This window comes from Chelonia mydas, chromosome 6 (assembly GCF_015237465.2).
Source record: "Chelonia mydas isolate rCheMyd1 chromosome 6, rCheMyd1.pri.v2, whole genome shotgun sequence".
Lineage (NCBI taxonomy): Eukaryota > Metazoa > Chordata > Testudines > Cheloniidae > Chelonia > Chelonia mydas.
This window is the reverse complement of record NC_051246.2, coordinates 117,532,721-117,550,405: the sequence shown is the minus strand read 5'-3', so window position 1 is coordinate 117,550,405 and position 17,685 is coordinate 117,532,721. Positions and strand designations below refer to the sequence as shown.

The window sequence follows — 17,685 nt, the reverse complement described above, 5'->3', positions numbered from 1 at the left end:
CCAGAATGCATGGACTGCTTGCTTCTGTTGCTCCTTGGGGAGCATGATGCTGAAGAGGTGGGAGGGAAGAAGTAGAGGCATGGCTGTCTGTGGAGTAGGGGCAGGTGCCTCGGGGTATTCTGGGCCATCCCAACAGCATGTGCAAAATGTGGATCTGACTGCCTGCAGGGAGTGGCCTGAGGAAAGATCTTTGCCTGCAGTACAATTCCTAAGTGTTTCTGGGGTGGTGCATCTCCACACACCTCCCTCTACCCAGCATTTGTAGCTAACCGTCACAGACTATCCCTAAACCTGGGAAGAGAGGAAGGTTTTGATTTAATAAAGCTGAGAGTTTGAGTGGTACGGGGAATATTTAGTAGATGACTTTGTAGAGTTGTGAAGTGCGCATTTCAGAAGAGATGTGTTGCATAGAGTTATGGAAGTACCCACAGGGGACTTGCCAAGGCTGCAGCCCTCTCTTGTGGAGTTCCTAAGTTCTGCAGGGCTGCATCTGCACTTCATGGATCAAGGAACATAACAGGCTCTGCTTGTGTGCTCTGAAATAGCTCTGGGTTATATTTCTGGTAAATCTTGGAAATTAAATTTTTAAAACAAAGAAAAGAGTTTGTTAGTTCATTGTTAAAGCTGCATAGTTAAAAATTGAAGAGAGTCAAGAAATGTAAAAATTCGAATTAAAATAGAATGTTAATTTGGCCTTGTAGTGGTTGCTAGTTCTGTTTTTCTTAAATAAAGAGCTTAATGTTATTGTTTGTCTTTAAGTGTATACCATAAACATACAGCATTTGTAGTATGGCTGAATTTACTGACTTTTTGTGAAGTTTTAACTATCCAGCTGTAACATTGCATTATTTTTATTATTCAGTCTATGAAGATGGTTAGTGAAACTTTATGCAGCTTAGTTGATTGTAAAATTAGACTTTACATTTAAACCGTCTGAGCACATAACTAACCTACCTGTGTTCAGAGCCAAATTCTTCATTCAGATACGTGTGTTGTTCCCATTTCAGCTCAGCAGGAGCTGGACATATCATCACATGTAAGAAGTGACCTTTATGTACAATGTGTATATCTTGATGTATAACACAAGATGGGGAAGCTTTAAAGGAAGAGAAAGAGTTGAAATTTCTGCATAACTGGTAGTAACTGGGGAAATTTAATTACCCAGACATCAGTTGGAAAAGTAATTTGGCAAAACACAAAATTTCCAGTAAATTCTTAGGACAGCTTTTTATTTCAGAAAGTGGAAGAACCAGGGGGAGCTGTCATTTTTAGTCTTGATTCTGACCAGCAGGGAGGAATTGGATGTGAAGCTGAAAGTGGGAAGGCAGTTGAGGTGAAAGTGATCATGGAGTCATAGATTTCATGATCCTAAGGAAAGGAAAGCGCGAGAGCAACAGAATAAGGAAAATAGACTTCAAAAAAGCAGAGTTTAACAAATTCAGAGAACTGGCAGATAAAGTCTCATGGGAAGAAGAAGAAGAAAGAAGCGGGAACATGGCGCTCTTGGGGAGGAGGCGGGGCTGGGGCAGGATTTGGGAAAGGAGTTGGAATAGGGGCAGGGAGGGGGCAGAGTTGGAGTGAGGACTTTAGGGAAGGGGTTGGAATGGGGGCGGGGCTGGGGGAAGAGAGGGGAACAAGCAACCTGGGGAAAGAGGGGAAGTTGGTGGCTATGCTCCATGAAGAGCTTTTTAGTGACCTGAAAATCAAAAAGGAATCCTACAAAAAATGGAAACATTGACAAATTGCTAAGGCGGAGTACAGAAGAATAGCACAAGCATGTAGGGACAAAATCAGAAAGGCTAAGAGACAAAATGAGTTAGTCCTAGCAAGGGACATAAAGAACCTTTTTTAAATTGTCTTTTAAATACATTAGGAGCAAGGAGGAAGTAAAGGTCTTCTACTTAGTGGGGAAGGAGAGCTAATAACTGATGGCATCAAGAAGGATGAGTTTTGGGGTCTTTTTTGAGTTCTTTATAGTAGGTGGTGTCCAGAGACTTGTCTGTTGGCCTCATTGACAGTCATCATAATTAAGGACTACAGTAGCGCCCCCTTTGTTAACTGGTTTGATCACTATCTGGGGTTTGGATTTCAGGGACTGTATAGCTGTCCTCTCAGTGGTAGAGAGATTGTGGTGGAAGTATTCTTTACTGAGGATTTCAGTGTCCATTTTTTACCTCCTGAAACAATCAGTGTAATCATCCAATGTGTGGTTTCATCCACTGAGGCATGTCCCATCAGTCGATTCTTTTTTCTTATGTCTGTCAGTGGGATGTGGTAGTTGTGGGTGGTGGTATCTTTGTTGTGAAAAATTCTTTGAGGTGGAGTCGGTGGAAGAATTTTCCTAGGTTTCCACATGTTCATATGATACACAGTTCTATGATGGGACAGAAGTTCAGTCTCTTGGAGAGTACAGATCCTTCAGTAGTCTTGATGGGTTCATGATGATGTGGTGTCATGTAACAGCCATGTGGTAGGTCATGGTATAGTGGTTTCTCCTGGAGGTGGTGTTCTGTTGGTTGTAGAGTTGTTTTAATTGGTTCCACTTTGGTTTTTTTTTTTGCCAGTGGCGCATATTTTTTAGCACCACTCTAACTTCATTTTCATGAAAACTTTCTTAGCAATAAGGAATGAGAAGGTAGAAAAAGCATAAAACCTGAGAAACATAACTGTTTCTATGCTGTTAGTCCTAATAGGTGAAATCTTCCACAGATGTTAGTGGATAGGGAGATAATCTTTTACGTCTAAATTACAAGTTCGAATCCAGTTGATTTTGGTAGTAACTGAAAGTCCTTATCTACCTGCTGTGCCTGTTTGGCTTATGCAGAGCTGGACCATTTCCTAGTAGATGGGTTTCAATGTCAAGGGGATTACAATACACTTTTTTTTCTGATCTTTTGTCTGGTATATTTAGACTGTAAGCTTTTGGGGGAGGGACTGTCTCTTAGTGTGCGTGTGTGTGTGTACAGATCCTAGCACATCTTGACTAGGGCCTCTAGGTATTATGATAATACAAATAATTAATATTAGAATATTTTCCATTACACATTATTTGGTCTAAGAATAACTTATTTTATTTTCAACTCTCCTTAGCTCTAGCTGTATCTCAAACACTTACGTATGTTCTTAACTTTACTCACTTGAATTGTTCCGTTGAATTCAACAGGACTACTCACCTACTTAATTTAAGCATTAGTGTAAGTGTTTGCAGGATCAGGGCCTTAGTTTTTTGCTGTACTTTAAAAGAGAGAAATGATAGCAATATATACTGACCAGCAGGAGCCAATCTTGAAATGCATGTTGGTAGTTAGACCTCTTAATACTAAATGAAATCTTGTGCACTTCTCTAGAACAGTGGTTCTCAACTAGGGGTATGTGTACCCCTGGAATATGCAAACGTCTTCCACAGGGTACATCAACTCATCTAGATACTTGCCTTGTTTTACAACAGGCTACATAAAACGCACTACCAAAGTAAGTACAAACTAAAATTTCATCCAGACAATGACATGTTTATACTACTCTGTCATAAATATAAAGGGAAGGGTAACCATCTTTCTGTATACAGTGCTATAAAATCCCTCCTGGCCAGAGGCAAAACCCTTTCACCTGTAAAGGGTTAAGAAGCTAAGGTAACCTCACTGGCACCTGACCCAAAATGACCAATGAGGGGACAAGATACATTCAAATCTGGAGGGGGGGACGACAAAGGTTTTGGGCTGTCTGTGTGATGCTTTTGCTGTGAAGAGATCAGGAGTGTAAGCCTTACAACTCCTGTAAAATTAGTAAGTAATCTAGCTAGAAAATGTGTTAAATTTTCTTTTGTTTAATGGTTTGTAAAATAAGCTGTGCTGGAGGGAATGTATATTGCTGTTTTTGTGTCTTTTTGTAATTTAAGGTTTTGCCTAGAGGGATTCTCTATGTTTTGAATCTGATTACCCTGTAAGGTATTTACCATCCTCATTTTACAGAGGTGCTTCTTTTACTGTTTCTTAAAATAAAATTCTTCTGTTAAGAACCTGATTGATTTTTCATTGTTCTTAAGATCCAAGGGTTTGGGTCTGTGTTCACCTGTACCAATTGGAGAGGATTATTATCAAGCCTTCCCCAGGAAAGGGGGTATAGGGTTTGGGGGGATATTTTGGGGAAGACGTCTCTAAGTGGTCTCTTTCCCTGTTCTTTGTTTAAAACGCATGGTGGTGGCAGCATACTGTTCAAGGACAAGGCAAAGTTTGTACCTTGGGGAAGTTTTTAACCTAAGCTGGTAAGATTAAGCTTAGGGGGTCTTTCATGCAGATCCCCACATCTGTACCCTAGAGTTCAGAGTAGGGAAGGAACCTTGACATGGTGGCAGAGTGGTGGGATCATTTTGAACCAGGATCATTTTGAACCAGAAGCACAGCAGGATTTTAAAAGGACAGTTTTTTTTCCCTTTGGGCTGCTTGGAAGCAGGTTTTAAGCTGAAAGCAGTTAGAGTTTATTCTGTCTCTTTGCCTGGGGACAGAGCATCTCCATAACGAAACGATTTTTCTGTAAGCTTAGAACAGCTGTCAGAGACAAGGGTATCGGGTTACAGCACAGCAAAATTTTACAAGCCAGGTTTTTTTTTTCTTTCTTTCTAACTCTCGGGAATAGCTAGGTTAAAAACAGAGGGGCTAGGATGACAGAAAGCAAGACCAAACAGAGGCTGGAGTTAGCCAGACTGGAAGCCAAAGAAAAAGAAATGGAGGCTGCCCACCAGAGAGCTATGGAGGCAGAGAAAGCCCAGGAGGCTGCGCACCAGAGAGCTATGGAGGCAGAAAAAGCCCAGGAGGCTGCCCACCAGAGAGCTATGGAGGCAGAGAAAACCCAGGAGGCTGCCCACAGGAGAGCTATGGAGGCAAAGGAAAAAGAAATGGAGGAGAGGGAAAAAGAGAGGAAGTACGCACTGGAGACAGAGAAGGCAAAGGCTCAGCAGAATATACCGGATAACCCTAACAATCTTTCCCCAACAATCCACAGATGGGAGCGATTATATCCACAGTATGATGAATCCAGTGATATTGCTGAATATTTTCTCACCTTTGAGAGAATGTGTGCACAGGGGTCTGTGTGTTGCCCTGGCCGCACCTCCAGGCACCGCCCCCCGCAGCTCCCATTGGCTGGGAACGGGCAACTGCGGCCAATGGGAGCTTCAGGGGAGGTACCTGGAGGAGCGGCCAGGGCAACACACAGACCCCTGTGCCCTCCCTCCGCCAGGTCCCGGCTGCTTCCCGGAGCAGCACAGGGGCAAGACAGGCAGGGAGGGAGCCTGCCCTGCCCCTGGTGCACGCTGGGCCGGAGCTGCTCTAGGTAAACGCTGGTGGGGCTGCGGGAAGCTGGGGGGCCGCAGAAAATACACGTATTTGAGACCCCTGGGTTAAAGACACAGGCACTGGGAGTCAGAGGCCATGGTGAATGTTTTGGTTCCTTAATGACGGTTGTGAACTGTAACATTAAACTGTGGAGCCCCCACATCTAGAGCCTTTGAAGTATTTGACTGAAAGGAGCTCCTTAAAGAAGGGGCCGTTGAAGTTGGTTTGTCACCAGGGTGAGCAGAAAGTATTGAAAACCTGATCAGATTCAAAGGGTTGTATACGCTTGTATGAAAAATCAAGCTTAAAAGTGTTGTCCAGAAAGCTTTCATAGGAATGTGTTTTTGAACTTTTTGTCTTCTCTTTTGTGCATCTTTCCAACCAATTTAATTTAAGCATTTAAGAGCGGGCACTATCCCAGCAAGTCAGTAGCAGTGCAGCATATTTCCATTTGGTTGAAACAATCTGGAATCCAAGTTCAGTTCTTCACTTCTTGAATTTACATTATTGTGCAGGTATCATACTCAACCTGTGTGTGGGAGAGAATGCCTTGAATTACTTCCAAATGATATGTAAAGGAGGGAAGTATCCCACTAGCTAGAGTCTCAGCGTAGAGAGGTGTTTGGCTCTAGACAGAGTCTTGTACAGCTGTACTCAGATGGAAGTATGTAGTTTCATTAACTTTGGAGGAATGGGGGGGTGGAGGGGTTGATAGGAACATATCATCATCTCCTTTTCTCACCCTAAAGAGAGGACTATTGAAGTCCAAAATATTCTTCAGATAATTAACTACTTAACAGCATACGTATTCAGTACTACAGGATTTTAGCATTTTGGTCTGATTTGCTGTTAAAGTTGATATTTTCCAAGTTTTTTGCTTGAGGTAACTGATGTGTCATTCCATATTTTTATGAAAATATGCTTATGATATGAATATGACATAACTGAGATATACTTTATGCAAGATGGCTCATGAAAGATATAATTTGATTTATTAAATGCGATTATCCAATCTGTATGCCTGTATCATTTTTGTATCTGAAGTTAGGAATATTGTCTATGTATCTGTATTTCAACTATGCTACTTTGGGTGATGCCCACTGCTAACACTTCAGGTACAGCAATGGAAAAGCCAAACAGGGTGGATGGCCCATCTGCGAGGACAATGGACTGTGAAATCTTGGCCTTCCTGTGGACGCTCCATACTGCCACTGACTCATGGACGCTGTGATCCTACGAGTCGGGTGGTCTTGTCACGTGATACTAAAGCATTACCTGTGACTTCTTGTAACTTTCCACTGTAAGGGAAGGGGTGGGGTCAAGTCTGGGAAACAAAGGACTCCTGCCTTATGTAAATCCTACTTAAGGGTGGAGAGGAAAGCAAACAAGACTCCTCCTTTCCATGGCCTGTCTGCCCAAGAAGAAAGACTGCAAAGGGGAAGGCAAGTGGGGAGTCCAGACTGAGACAGGGGTCAGGTCTGAAAAGAAATATAACTGGAACTCTGAACCACAGAAACTTTGCAAACTGCCTGCAACAATATTAGGGTGAGAAATACTATTTGTAACCAATTTCTTTAGTGAAATTAGCTTGGTTTGCGTGTTAGATTTCATTTGCTTAGTAATCTGCTTTGACCTGTTTGTTACCCCTTTTACCACTTAAAATCTGCCTTTTATAGTTCATAAAACTTGTTTTGTTTATTATTAAACCCAGTTTCTGTAATTTCTAACTGGGGGAAGGGAGCAAGAAGTGAGCATACCTCTCTCCACATTGAGGGGAGGGTGTGAATTTCATAATATATCTTTGGGTCTGTACTCCAAAGGAGGTGGACATCTGAGTGCTGGAGCAAGTCCCTTAAACTGAGTCTTCCCAGAGCTGATCTGCAGCTGGGTGTGGCCCTGCCTGTGTGTGTTAGAAGAGGCTTTAATAGCCTGGCTCAGCAAGACAGGTTAAAGGGGACCCATGCTGGCAGAACAGATAGACTTGATGGTATCTCAGCACATCAGGTGGCTTCCAAGGGGTCCAACTCATCACGTTAACCTCATGAAAAAAGAACGAGGAGTACTTGTGACACCTTAAAGACTAATACATTTGTTAGTCTCTAAAATGCCACAAGTACTCATTCTTTTTGCTGATACAGACTAACACGGCTATCACTCTGAAACCATTAACCTCATGGTTATTTTTGAAAAAAATCATCTTTTGTGAAAGGATCCAATTGTTCATCACTAATAGTTTAGGGGCCACTTGTGCACCCCTTACACTTGTGAATATTCTCGTTGATTTCAAGTAGCGTGCTCACACTGAAGCCATTCAGTGCAGCAACTGTCCCTTAGGATATGCTAGTTTAGCAAAGTAAGAGTGAATCTGAGGGCATGTCTACACTTAGCTGGGATTGACGCTGCTGCAATCAAAGCACCAGGGGGCAATTTAGCAGGTCTAGTGAAGACCCGCTAAATGACCGCAGATCGCTCTCCTGTGGACCCTGGTACTCTACCGGAACGAGAAGAGTAAGGTAGATTGATGGGAGAACATTTCCCATCAACACAGTGTAGTGTAGACACCTCAGTAAGTTGACCTAAGCTACTTTGACTCCAGCTATGTTGTTCACGTATCTGGAGTTGCATAACTTAAGTCAACTTACCCAGGTTGTGTAGACAAGGCCTCCAACTCTGCTGAGATTTGTTACTTTCTAACCTTCCATCTCCTTTTTTAATACCTGAATTGCTTCATCGACTCTACATTCCAGACACACAATTCTGTAACCCAAGCTACAGTATGGGTGCTTGACTTATATTGCAGCTGTTTCAATGTACAAGGTGTGTATATACTAGCCTTAACACAGAACCTTTTGCACACTGACCACATTTTCTGTTCTGTAATGTAGATGTTTAGCTATTAAAATTCAGTATTTAACCTTTCTCTAACAAAATATAAATGAGCAATTGTTCTGTGGTTTACTGTGAGAAAGATTTTACAATTGAGGGCTAGATTATGACTTAATGTTCTTTCTGGAGTAAGGGACGGCACATTGTTACACTAGCTAACCTTGGAGCAGCCCAGGCGAGAGATTGTGGGGAAAGAACTGAGTTTGGTAGGACCCTACTGAATTTATATGCTATGCCTTTCACCCTTCAAATCCCTATGTTACCATCCTTACGAGACCATAATTTTGCCCGATCATACATTGTAAATGTATTGAATGAAAAGGATGCATTGTAAGATCTATTTTAATGCTTTAGTTGTATCTGATAATTGTTAGTTTTTGTCGTCCCCCCCCCTCCACCCCCCCCTCCACAGGTGCTGGTAAAACACCATCATTAGGAGGAGGATTCCATGTCAATTTGGGAAAGGAATCACGAGCACAGACTCTCCAGAATGGTACTTGCAAACTTTAGTCTTGTTATTGTATGATTTTTAGCTCAACATAAATGCGATTGATGTTTAATTTTTAGTTTTGAATGTGACCTCAAACCCTAGCGTAACTATTTTCTGTAGAGTAGACAAGTCTGTAATTCTCCCTCCTGCTGATTTTACATTGTTCTCTTGTTGGATTATTATAAATCTGCCTTCTGAGATCATATAGTTGGACAAATGACAATGGCACTTGACACTATTTTAAAAGGGCTTTTTCAAGGTTGGAAGGTCCACTGTACTTTTTATTAGCAGATAGCTTACTTTACTTTTTTATCTTATCAATTTGCAGTTCTTGAAGTGCTTTATGCACATTTATTTCCAAGCATAAGTGTTCCTCTGCTTTTATTTTCATACCGTTTTAAAATAAGACTATTCAAGTATACCTACAATAAAAAACTGTAATTGGGGAGGAGAGAGCGAGGAAGAAGAAATTAATTTCAAGCTTCCAAAGAGGGTATTAATAAGGTATAAGGGAGAAGGTGTATAGAAGCCTAAAATCACAGCGTTTGCATGGTATACATTTTAATGTTGTTTGTATAATTGAAAATGACCCTTTGAATTTTTTAATCAGTGAAAGAGGTTTTTGTTTAGAAATGGAATAATCTTCCAGTTTTAGATGTTATTACTTTTTATCCGCAGATATACATTGCCATTTGTTGGCTAATCAACAGTGTTGCCTTATGTTCTTGAGGTGACAGCTGATTGATTTTTTTGTCACATTAAAGACTCTCAAAAGGTAATGTGATTAACCGGGAGATGTAGGTGGGCTTCCATCAATATCTTACCAATTATCCTAATTTCTTAGAGTATTTTAAAATAAATGATGTTTTTCCTCAGTAGAGGCTTTTACACACAACTCTAGAAAAGGAAATCTTGGTTTCCAAAATTGTGTTTGCATACAAACAGGAAGGATAACACTGATCTGCACAAATACATAATTGCAGAGTAATTGACATAGAGCTGGATTATGTTACCCTTATTCATGCTGAATGGTACCATCCATGTTGTGGGGCTACCAGTGGAGTAAAGTGCTACTCAGTGTGAGCAACAATATGAGAATCTGGCCCAAAGTTACATGGTCACCTCATGAGACTTTGAAAATTCTATCAATAAGAGAATTTTTGTTAGTGAAGTTTAATTACGTGAAGGAATGAACCTTAACTAAAAATTAATTTTGGACAGATATTTAAGTTTTAAACAAAGTGGCCGTTATGTACGACGACTATCTACTTCACAATATTTGTAACGTTAACTTCAGAAAAGTAAAATACTGAAAAAAATATTACTCTTTGAATATACTAGCCTCCTCTTTTTCGGGAGTCCTTAGAACCTAGAAAGTACTTTCTATTTTTCAGTTACTCTCTGAGGCTGTGTGTTGTGCTGAACAGAACTGGATGTTGCTCTCTGGAATTTGACAATGTAGCTCCTGAATTGGATGAAGGGTTTGCTTGAGAATAATGCTGAGCATCCTCCACCCTAGGAGTTGTGTATGTATTGGCCACTTGTGTGACGAACCTCTTTACTATATGTGGGGTCCTACCAAATTCACGGTCCATTTTGGTCAATTACACGGTCATAGGATTTTAAAAATAGTAAATTTAATTATTTCAGCTATTTAAATCTGAAATGTCATGGTGTTGTAATTGTAGGGGTCCTGATCCAAAAAGGAGTGGGCGGGGGGTGTCACAAGGTTATTGTGGTGGAGGGGTTGCAGTACTGTTACTCTTACTTCTGCATCGCTGCTGACAGGTGGGCAGTTGGAGAGCGGTGGCTCCTGGCCAGGAGCCCAGCTCTGAAGGCGGAGCTGCCGCCAGCAGCAGCGCAGAAGTAAGGATCGAATGGTATGGTGTTGTCACCCTTACTTCTGTGCCGCTGCCTGTAGAGCGGGGCCTTCCGTCAGCAGCCGCCACTCTCCACCCGCCCAGCTCTGAAGGCAGCAGCACAGAAATAAGGGTGGCATGATATGGTATTTTGCCACCCTTACTTCTGCGCTCCTGCTGGCAGGGCACAGCCTTAAGAGCTGGGTGCCTGGCCAACAGCTACCTTTTCCCTGCCACCCAGCTCTGAAGGCAGCGCAGAAGTAAGGGTGGCAATACCGTGACCTCCATAAAATAACCTTGTGACACCCCCCCCTTGGGTCAGGACCCCCAATTTGAGAAACACTGGTCTCCCCTGTGAAATCTGTATAGTATAGGGTAAAAACACACAAAAGACTGGATTTCATGGGGGAGAGACCAGATTTCATGGTCTGTGACATGGTTTTTCATGGCCGTGTATTTGGTAGGACCCTAACTATGTTCCTCCCTGTTTTGTGCTACTTCAGAGTTCCAGTCTTACACCAAGTAATTATAGTTACCTAAACTGAAACTTTCTTTCAAATAGTTTTACAACAGTCAATATTTTACTCTGGAGACTGCATTCATCTGAGGTTATCCATGGTCTCCTTACCTCCACTCCATCACGTGTATCCTCCTTTATTCAAGAAAAAGGAATTTGGACTCAAATCTCTGTAGCAAGTTTGCATCTGGCTAGCTGCCAATCTGTCTGAGAAACTCCTTCTCAGTGTACACAGCAGTGTGCTTGCTAAGACACTGCAAGAACAGTCTGTAGTCCACATACAGCTATCCTGGTTGGTAAGGCCCTTCTTTTTGCTTCTGCATAGGGAGGAGGTTGGCTGGTATATTTTGAGTTTTACAGGGTCCATAATGACAAACTGAGCTATGGGAGCAAAGTTATAAAATCTCTGTCAGCATGTGCCCTTCGTCATGATTTTATCATTACATCTATAGTTATAGTATAGTGGCCTAATTATTTACATTACCTTGCATTTTTTAAAGAAAAGTGTGGTGAATGTTCATCGCCTAGAAAATATGAAGTCATTGGTACATGACTTTTTTTTTTTTTTTAAAGCAGTGTTCTTGTCCTTGGGTGCTGTAGTTTAATTTGAAAAAGAAATATTAAATAGATGGGTAGTAATTGAGTTGTGCACTCATCCCATAAAATTTGCATTTGTGAAGTTTATCTAGTTGCAAATGGACTGGTGAAATAAGCTGAGTTTGCTACAGAAGCATGAATTTTTTCTTTAATTATTTCAAATACCTCCTAGGAGATGGATTTGTTCCTTCACACTGGTGTTTCTCCATTCATGGATATGTACTGCTGTTTTTAATAGTATAAATACTCAATTTTTTCTTTCCAGTTGTGCTCTGTAAGAGTGCTGCCAGAGAAAAGATGAGTCCATGGGAAGCAGAGACAGGTTGTGGAACTCAAGGAATCCTGAAGGTTGTCACCTAATGTATTCTAGAGCAGCTAGGAAGAATATGACTGAGGCTGTGTGTAGTCTGAGAATTCTGGCATGACTGTCAATAAGCCTACTCTTGCAGAAATACTGTATGTTTTACATAATGTAGGGGAAGATCCAGCAATAGGACAACAGTCTGCTAAAAATAGAAACTGATGCTGGGCCAAATTCATCTTTGCGGTAATTTCACTGCTTTCACTGTTTTCCAAAGGGTCAACTTTGGCCCACTATATCTAATTTAATCACTTCGTATAGTGATCAGAATGGGCCAAAATAGTAGCAAAATATAAATTTCTATGCACTCTGGCTATCATTTCTGTAAGTGTTGTGATTATAGACTGTTCTGAACTTGGTAAAAAGTAGTTTTTCATTTAAATACCTGCATGTAGCAACTGATAGCTCTTACAGCCCCCAAATGGAAGAACAAAGGAGTGAAATATCAAACACATGCTAGTTAGCAGTTCTGGGCTTTTCCTGCAATATTTTTCGGTTTGTTTGTTTTATATAGCTTCCAAACAAAGGTCTCAGGCCTGAAAAGTTTAGACTCAGTTGCAGGGTGGATTTGATTTAAATCACTAGTCAGGAAGACTCGATTTAATCATGGTTTTCTACATAAAAGTGCATTCTTGTTGGTTGTTATAACCTTAATACATATTCTTCACAACTCAGAGATAGATGTAGATTTCATTTTTAGAAGGTACACACTATACATTTTTAAACAGTGATTTATTTTGAAAACTTTTCAGATTAGTTTTACAGCTATATCAGAAAATGAATGATTGTTTGGTTATTTCATTTACCAAAGGTAATTGAAGCAGATATTTATGAAGTCATTGGGAGGTGAACTATCTCCAGTTCAACAGGTTAATCATTAATATTTGGAGGATTTTCTTGCCAGGCTGTATTAGGAGGAGAACATCACCAGACAGACATTTAAATTGTTTTATTTAACTAAAACAACGTTATGTATTCTGGATTTTTCTCTGCAACATCAAACATATAATATTTTAACAAAACAAGCATGTGTCCCTCGCTTCTCACATTTATCTCCAGACTTCTTCTCCTTGTCCAGATCTATTCCGCCTCCAACAATCTTCTATTCATTGAACTTTTTGAAACTTTGCACTTTTAGAGAGAGGTGAGGGATTGACTCTGTGTACACAAATTTTTAGAGGGACAGTAGAGGTGAGAGGTCTGTCATTTCTCACCTCTCTAGATATATTTATTTATTTATTTAACCCCCCCCCGTTAACAAGCATGTTACCTCTGGAGACAAATCCACAGTTTGAGAACTGCAAAACTAAGCATCTCTGATGGTATCTTCTAGACTGAGCACTGAGTTCCATTGGGTAGATAGAAAGATTAACCTAAATAATCTTTCCAGAAACCTATGGAACCCCATAAGATTGGGTTCCTAATCCATGAACTGTTGGAACTCATTTACAAAACTTTTCTTAAACATTAAATGAATATATATATAATATATATAATATATTGTCTCATACTATAGAATTTATAATCCCTATTCCATGATGAGATATATTTGAGCTATAATGTATCTTAATTAAAAACTATCTTTAGATGCTTTTTGAAGAAAAAAAACTGTTTTATCAAAATAATCCTATTTAAATAAAAAAAAATCTGATTTTATTTATTTTTTAAAACAGTCATTGATTTTTATCCACCCTGCTCAGTTGTATGTACAGTAGGCAGAGTTAATGTCCCACATCATTTGTGCCTTAGCTGCTTGTTTTCTTGCTATTTTTAACAGAAGTTCATAGTGGTTCATATCTTCTGGCTGTTTTTGATGAACCTGTGTTTATTTACCCAGGAAGTAGCTTTAGTTATAAAACTTGAGACCTATTTAAATTTGCTAAAATATTATGATAGATATGATATTCATTGCCTTTGTCAATATCTGCATACCAGAGCTTCATTTATAATATACTGTACTTTGCTAATGAACTTAATACTCAGTTACAGAAGATCAACAAATAAGATGTATATCCTTTCTTATTGGTACTCAGGACCTCAAAAGTCTGTTTTGTTCAAATCTGAGATTTATTTTCCAAATCTGCTCATCTGTGAAGCGAGAATTGTATCTCAGCTTTCGATTAATGGATTTTACGTTGGAAGAAATGAAGCCACTTAAATGGTGCCATTACCCGCCAAACAGGAATAAGAGCTAGAAATAAAGTATTAATATAATTGCAGTCCACTTAATTAAACTGGATCAAATTTATTCTAATTTGAGGGGGGGACCCATCAATAAGGTTTTCTTTTTATAAAAAGACAGTGACGTCTTCGTCTGCTGAACTTCTTTAAATCCATTTTGTGTTGGATGGATTTTATAGGTACTTACTTACTTACAATAATTCAAGACTCTTGTCTCTTTAAATTTCATTTTGAAACACTACACTAGATTATGTAATCTCTCTAAATAGCTGGTGTATTCTTGTTTCCTTGCAGGCAATCTGCTCTTGCTATATCCATATCAGATTCAAGAAGAAATTACTTCCAACTATGTCTGTGAGCACTGATGCTTTCATACAGTCTTCAGTGGTTAGAAAGGAGGGGAAATGGGAAAGGTGGTCAATAGCATAATTATGTCTTTAGATACTTTTAATCTAGTCATAGATACTTGAGTTCGGGTAAACTGAAGTTTGAGGGTTGTAGCTATGTACAATTTAATATTTAATGTAACTTCCAGGCTATTGAAATGTATTTTTACTCCTTTCTTTAAGACAGTGATTGTTCTGCTTATTCCTGTTATGAATATTAATGTAGGTGATAGGTTTTTTTTATATTCATGGCTAAACAATAAGGAACTTTTGAAGAAGTTCTCTGAATGCATGTTTGTCTCTCTTCTTTTGTACTTGGAAACTTACTGTTTTGCCATCACTGATGTCTTGGTACACCTTGTTTATCTTAAGCATTTATAGAGAGCTCTTCCCTTTACCAGTATCACTGGTAGACTGCTGTGGATGAAGAAATGGGTTAAAAGGAATAGAAATAAAGGACACTTACTTTAGTTAACAAAAATACAAACAATGATAGCAGAAGATATGCCATCTCCCTCCCTTTTTCTCCTCCTGTCATTGACTTAGAGCTTTCTCATGTGATCTCCTCCTGTCTCTATGATCAGTCTTTTAGCCTCTCATTTGATGGGTTGGCCCATTCTCTCTCTTGGGGTGATCTTATCTTTTTACTGTTTCCCCATTCTGCTTTCCTCCAGTGAGTTACTGCTCCATTCCAGTCCTGCATCAGTGTCACTATCTTTTGACCTCTCTACCTGGGTATCTCATCATTACATGGCCGAAACAGAACTGCTTAGTAACTCTGCTGGCTCGCCCTGTTTACTCTAGCAAGTTGAGGCTCCCTTTCCTCTCCTTCAAGGCCCATCACAACTCTTCAAGGCCCATCTGTTGCTCGTTGTTGCTGTACTGTCCCTGCTAAACCAGTGACACCAGCCTTAACCAGCTTCTTGCAGAAGCATAACTACATCTTCTTCTATGCAACCCCTTGCGTATGGAACTCAACCAGGTGAACTGATTGGAAGGGTCACTGCCTTTTCTTTCAGAACCTTCTTGAAGAATCACTTGTCATTTTTTTTTTTTTTTTTAAAGACTTTGAAGAACAGCATCTAAATACATTATTCCAAACTGTAGCTCTGTAGAATGGAGCTCCCAGTCTGGTAGTAGAGCCAGATAACGGGGGATGCACAATAACTGTGAACACAGAAGAAACTGTCACTGGAACAGATGGACACTGGAACACTAAGGTAAGAAGGGTCAGAGGAGTAAACAGGGAATGGCATAGAGTAAAGGAGGAGTAGTGAATTAAGAAAGTACCCATTTGATAAACCAGCATCTTCTCTGGATAATCTTAGAAATATTTTCCCGCCTAATTTTTCCCCCTGCTTTTATCATTGTCAAACTTACTTCAAAACTTTTTTTGCGAGATTAAATGTTGGTTGGTTTGAATATTCTAAGAGTCAAAAGGATGCTCAATTGGCACAACTACTCTAATTTGTGTGGGATTTCTGCAGTGATACTTGACTCAGACCATTCTGCACACTGATTGGTCCCATAACTTTTTAACGCAGAGAACTAGGATATCTTGATATGTCAAGTCACAAAGATATACGTCTGCTGGAGATAATTTGACCGCTATGTTGCGCAAGGGAGAGGGATTGCCCTCTCACTAGTATTCCCCTAAACTCTGCACTCAGTCACACCCACCTACTCTCTTGAGATCCCAAAATAAGATTTGCTTCATAATACATCTGGTGGCCTGTGATATACAGGAGGTCAGACGAGATGATCTGGTGCTCCGTTCTGTCCTTAAATTCTGACATAATTTCTCCTTTTTTTTTTTTTGTTTTGTTTTTTGTTTGCTCAGCAGGAAATAGTTAAAATGGGGCCGTTCACATCTGTCAGAGCTATTGTTTTAGGCTCTATGTAGGCTTAAGCAGACATCTCTGTTGGTTTACACTTTGTTCATATTTTGAAGATTCTTTGCTGCTATAAGGTTTATACCTACTTAAAAAAATAAAATCTGAAGACTGTGATGCAGTCTCAAAAAAAAAAATAAAATACTGGTTTGCTGAGCCAGTGTGACCTGGCCCAGTTTTGACCTCTGAATTGAAGGAATTGACCTTTGAATTTGACCCCTGAATTGAAGGAACCATTGACAATTCTTTCCTTTTACTCTTTATTCTCTCCTACTACCTCTTTACTCTCTCTTAGCTCGTTATTTGGCTAGAGTAAGATAACAATTGCCTCGGGGAAACACCAATCTTATTTGCCTTCCAAGAAAGAAGCTAAAGGGTGAGCTGATTCTAAAGTACTTGCTTGTGAACGTTCGTACTTACAAACACCAAAGTTCAGGTTCCTTTACAAAATCTTCCCTTTTAACCTAAAACATATTTGTCTCCATATGATCCAAAACTTAGACTAGAACAATATGTATCACATTTTGAGGAATTCATTGACAGTGAATCTCTTTCAAAAAAATGGCTTGTAGGTAAATGGAATTTGTGTCTCAAGAAGATCCTTTATATCAAAATAGTATACCTGGTGGGCTAACACTTCAAAAAAAAAAAAAAAAAAAAAAAAACAACTAAACAAACAGCCATTTTATACAGTACCATTTAAAGTCAGATGAATTTAGACTTGATTATCCATAAGCCTGATTCTCTTCATAGTTTTATACCCTGTCAGAAAGTAGGTAACTGCACATAATCCCTCTTCCCTCTCTCCCCCACAAAAATAATCTCTTGTGCTTGTAATCTGTATTTTGTAACAAGCGCCTAAAATAATTTTAGTTTTGAAGGGAAAGATTTGTTGAGTGAGTTCAAAAAATAACTTTAACATACATTGCTGTATCATCTTAAATTCTCTGTGTGTCCCCAGCTTGATTTTGTTATGCAAATAAAAATACATGTTTAACACTATTCACATAATTTACTCTAATGTACTGTGGGTAGTAAATTGTTTCTAGTCAATCAAATGTTTCTGCTCTATCATAGGTTTTATATCCAAGCTGAATGCAATGGTACTTTCTTGTATAATGAGAAAATCATTACTATTTTAAACCATAAAGCAGTTTTTAAGTCTAGCCAAACTCCCATTAAATTG

General features: G+C 39.6%; 1 protein-coding gene across 5 annotated transcripts in view; it reads left to right on the top strand.

Annotated features, from left to right (window-relative positions):
• The window catches only part of BRF1 (BRF1 RNA polymerase III transcription initiation factor subunit), a 229,372-nt gene that overhangs the window by 19,068 nt on the left and 192,619 nt on the right, over positions 1–17,685 (top strand). For all 5 annotated transcript variants that reach the window (XM_043547875.1, XM_043547877.1, XM_037901089.2 and 2 more), the window contains one exon: positions 8,629–8,709. In XM_043547875.1, coding sequence (XP_043403810.1) covers positions 8,629–8,709 — 81 coding nt within the window. The remainder of the gene's footprint in view (positions 1–8,628; positions 8,710–17,685) is intronic.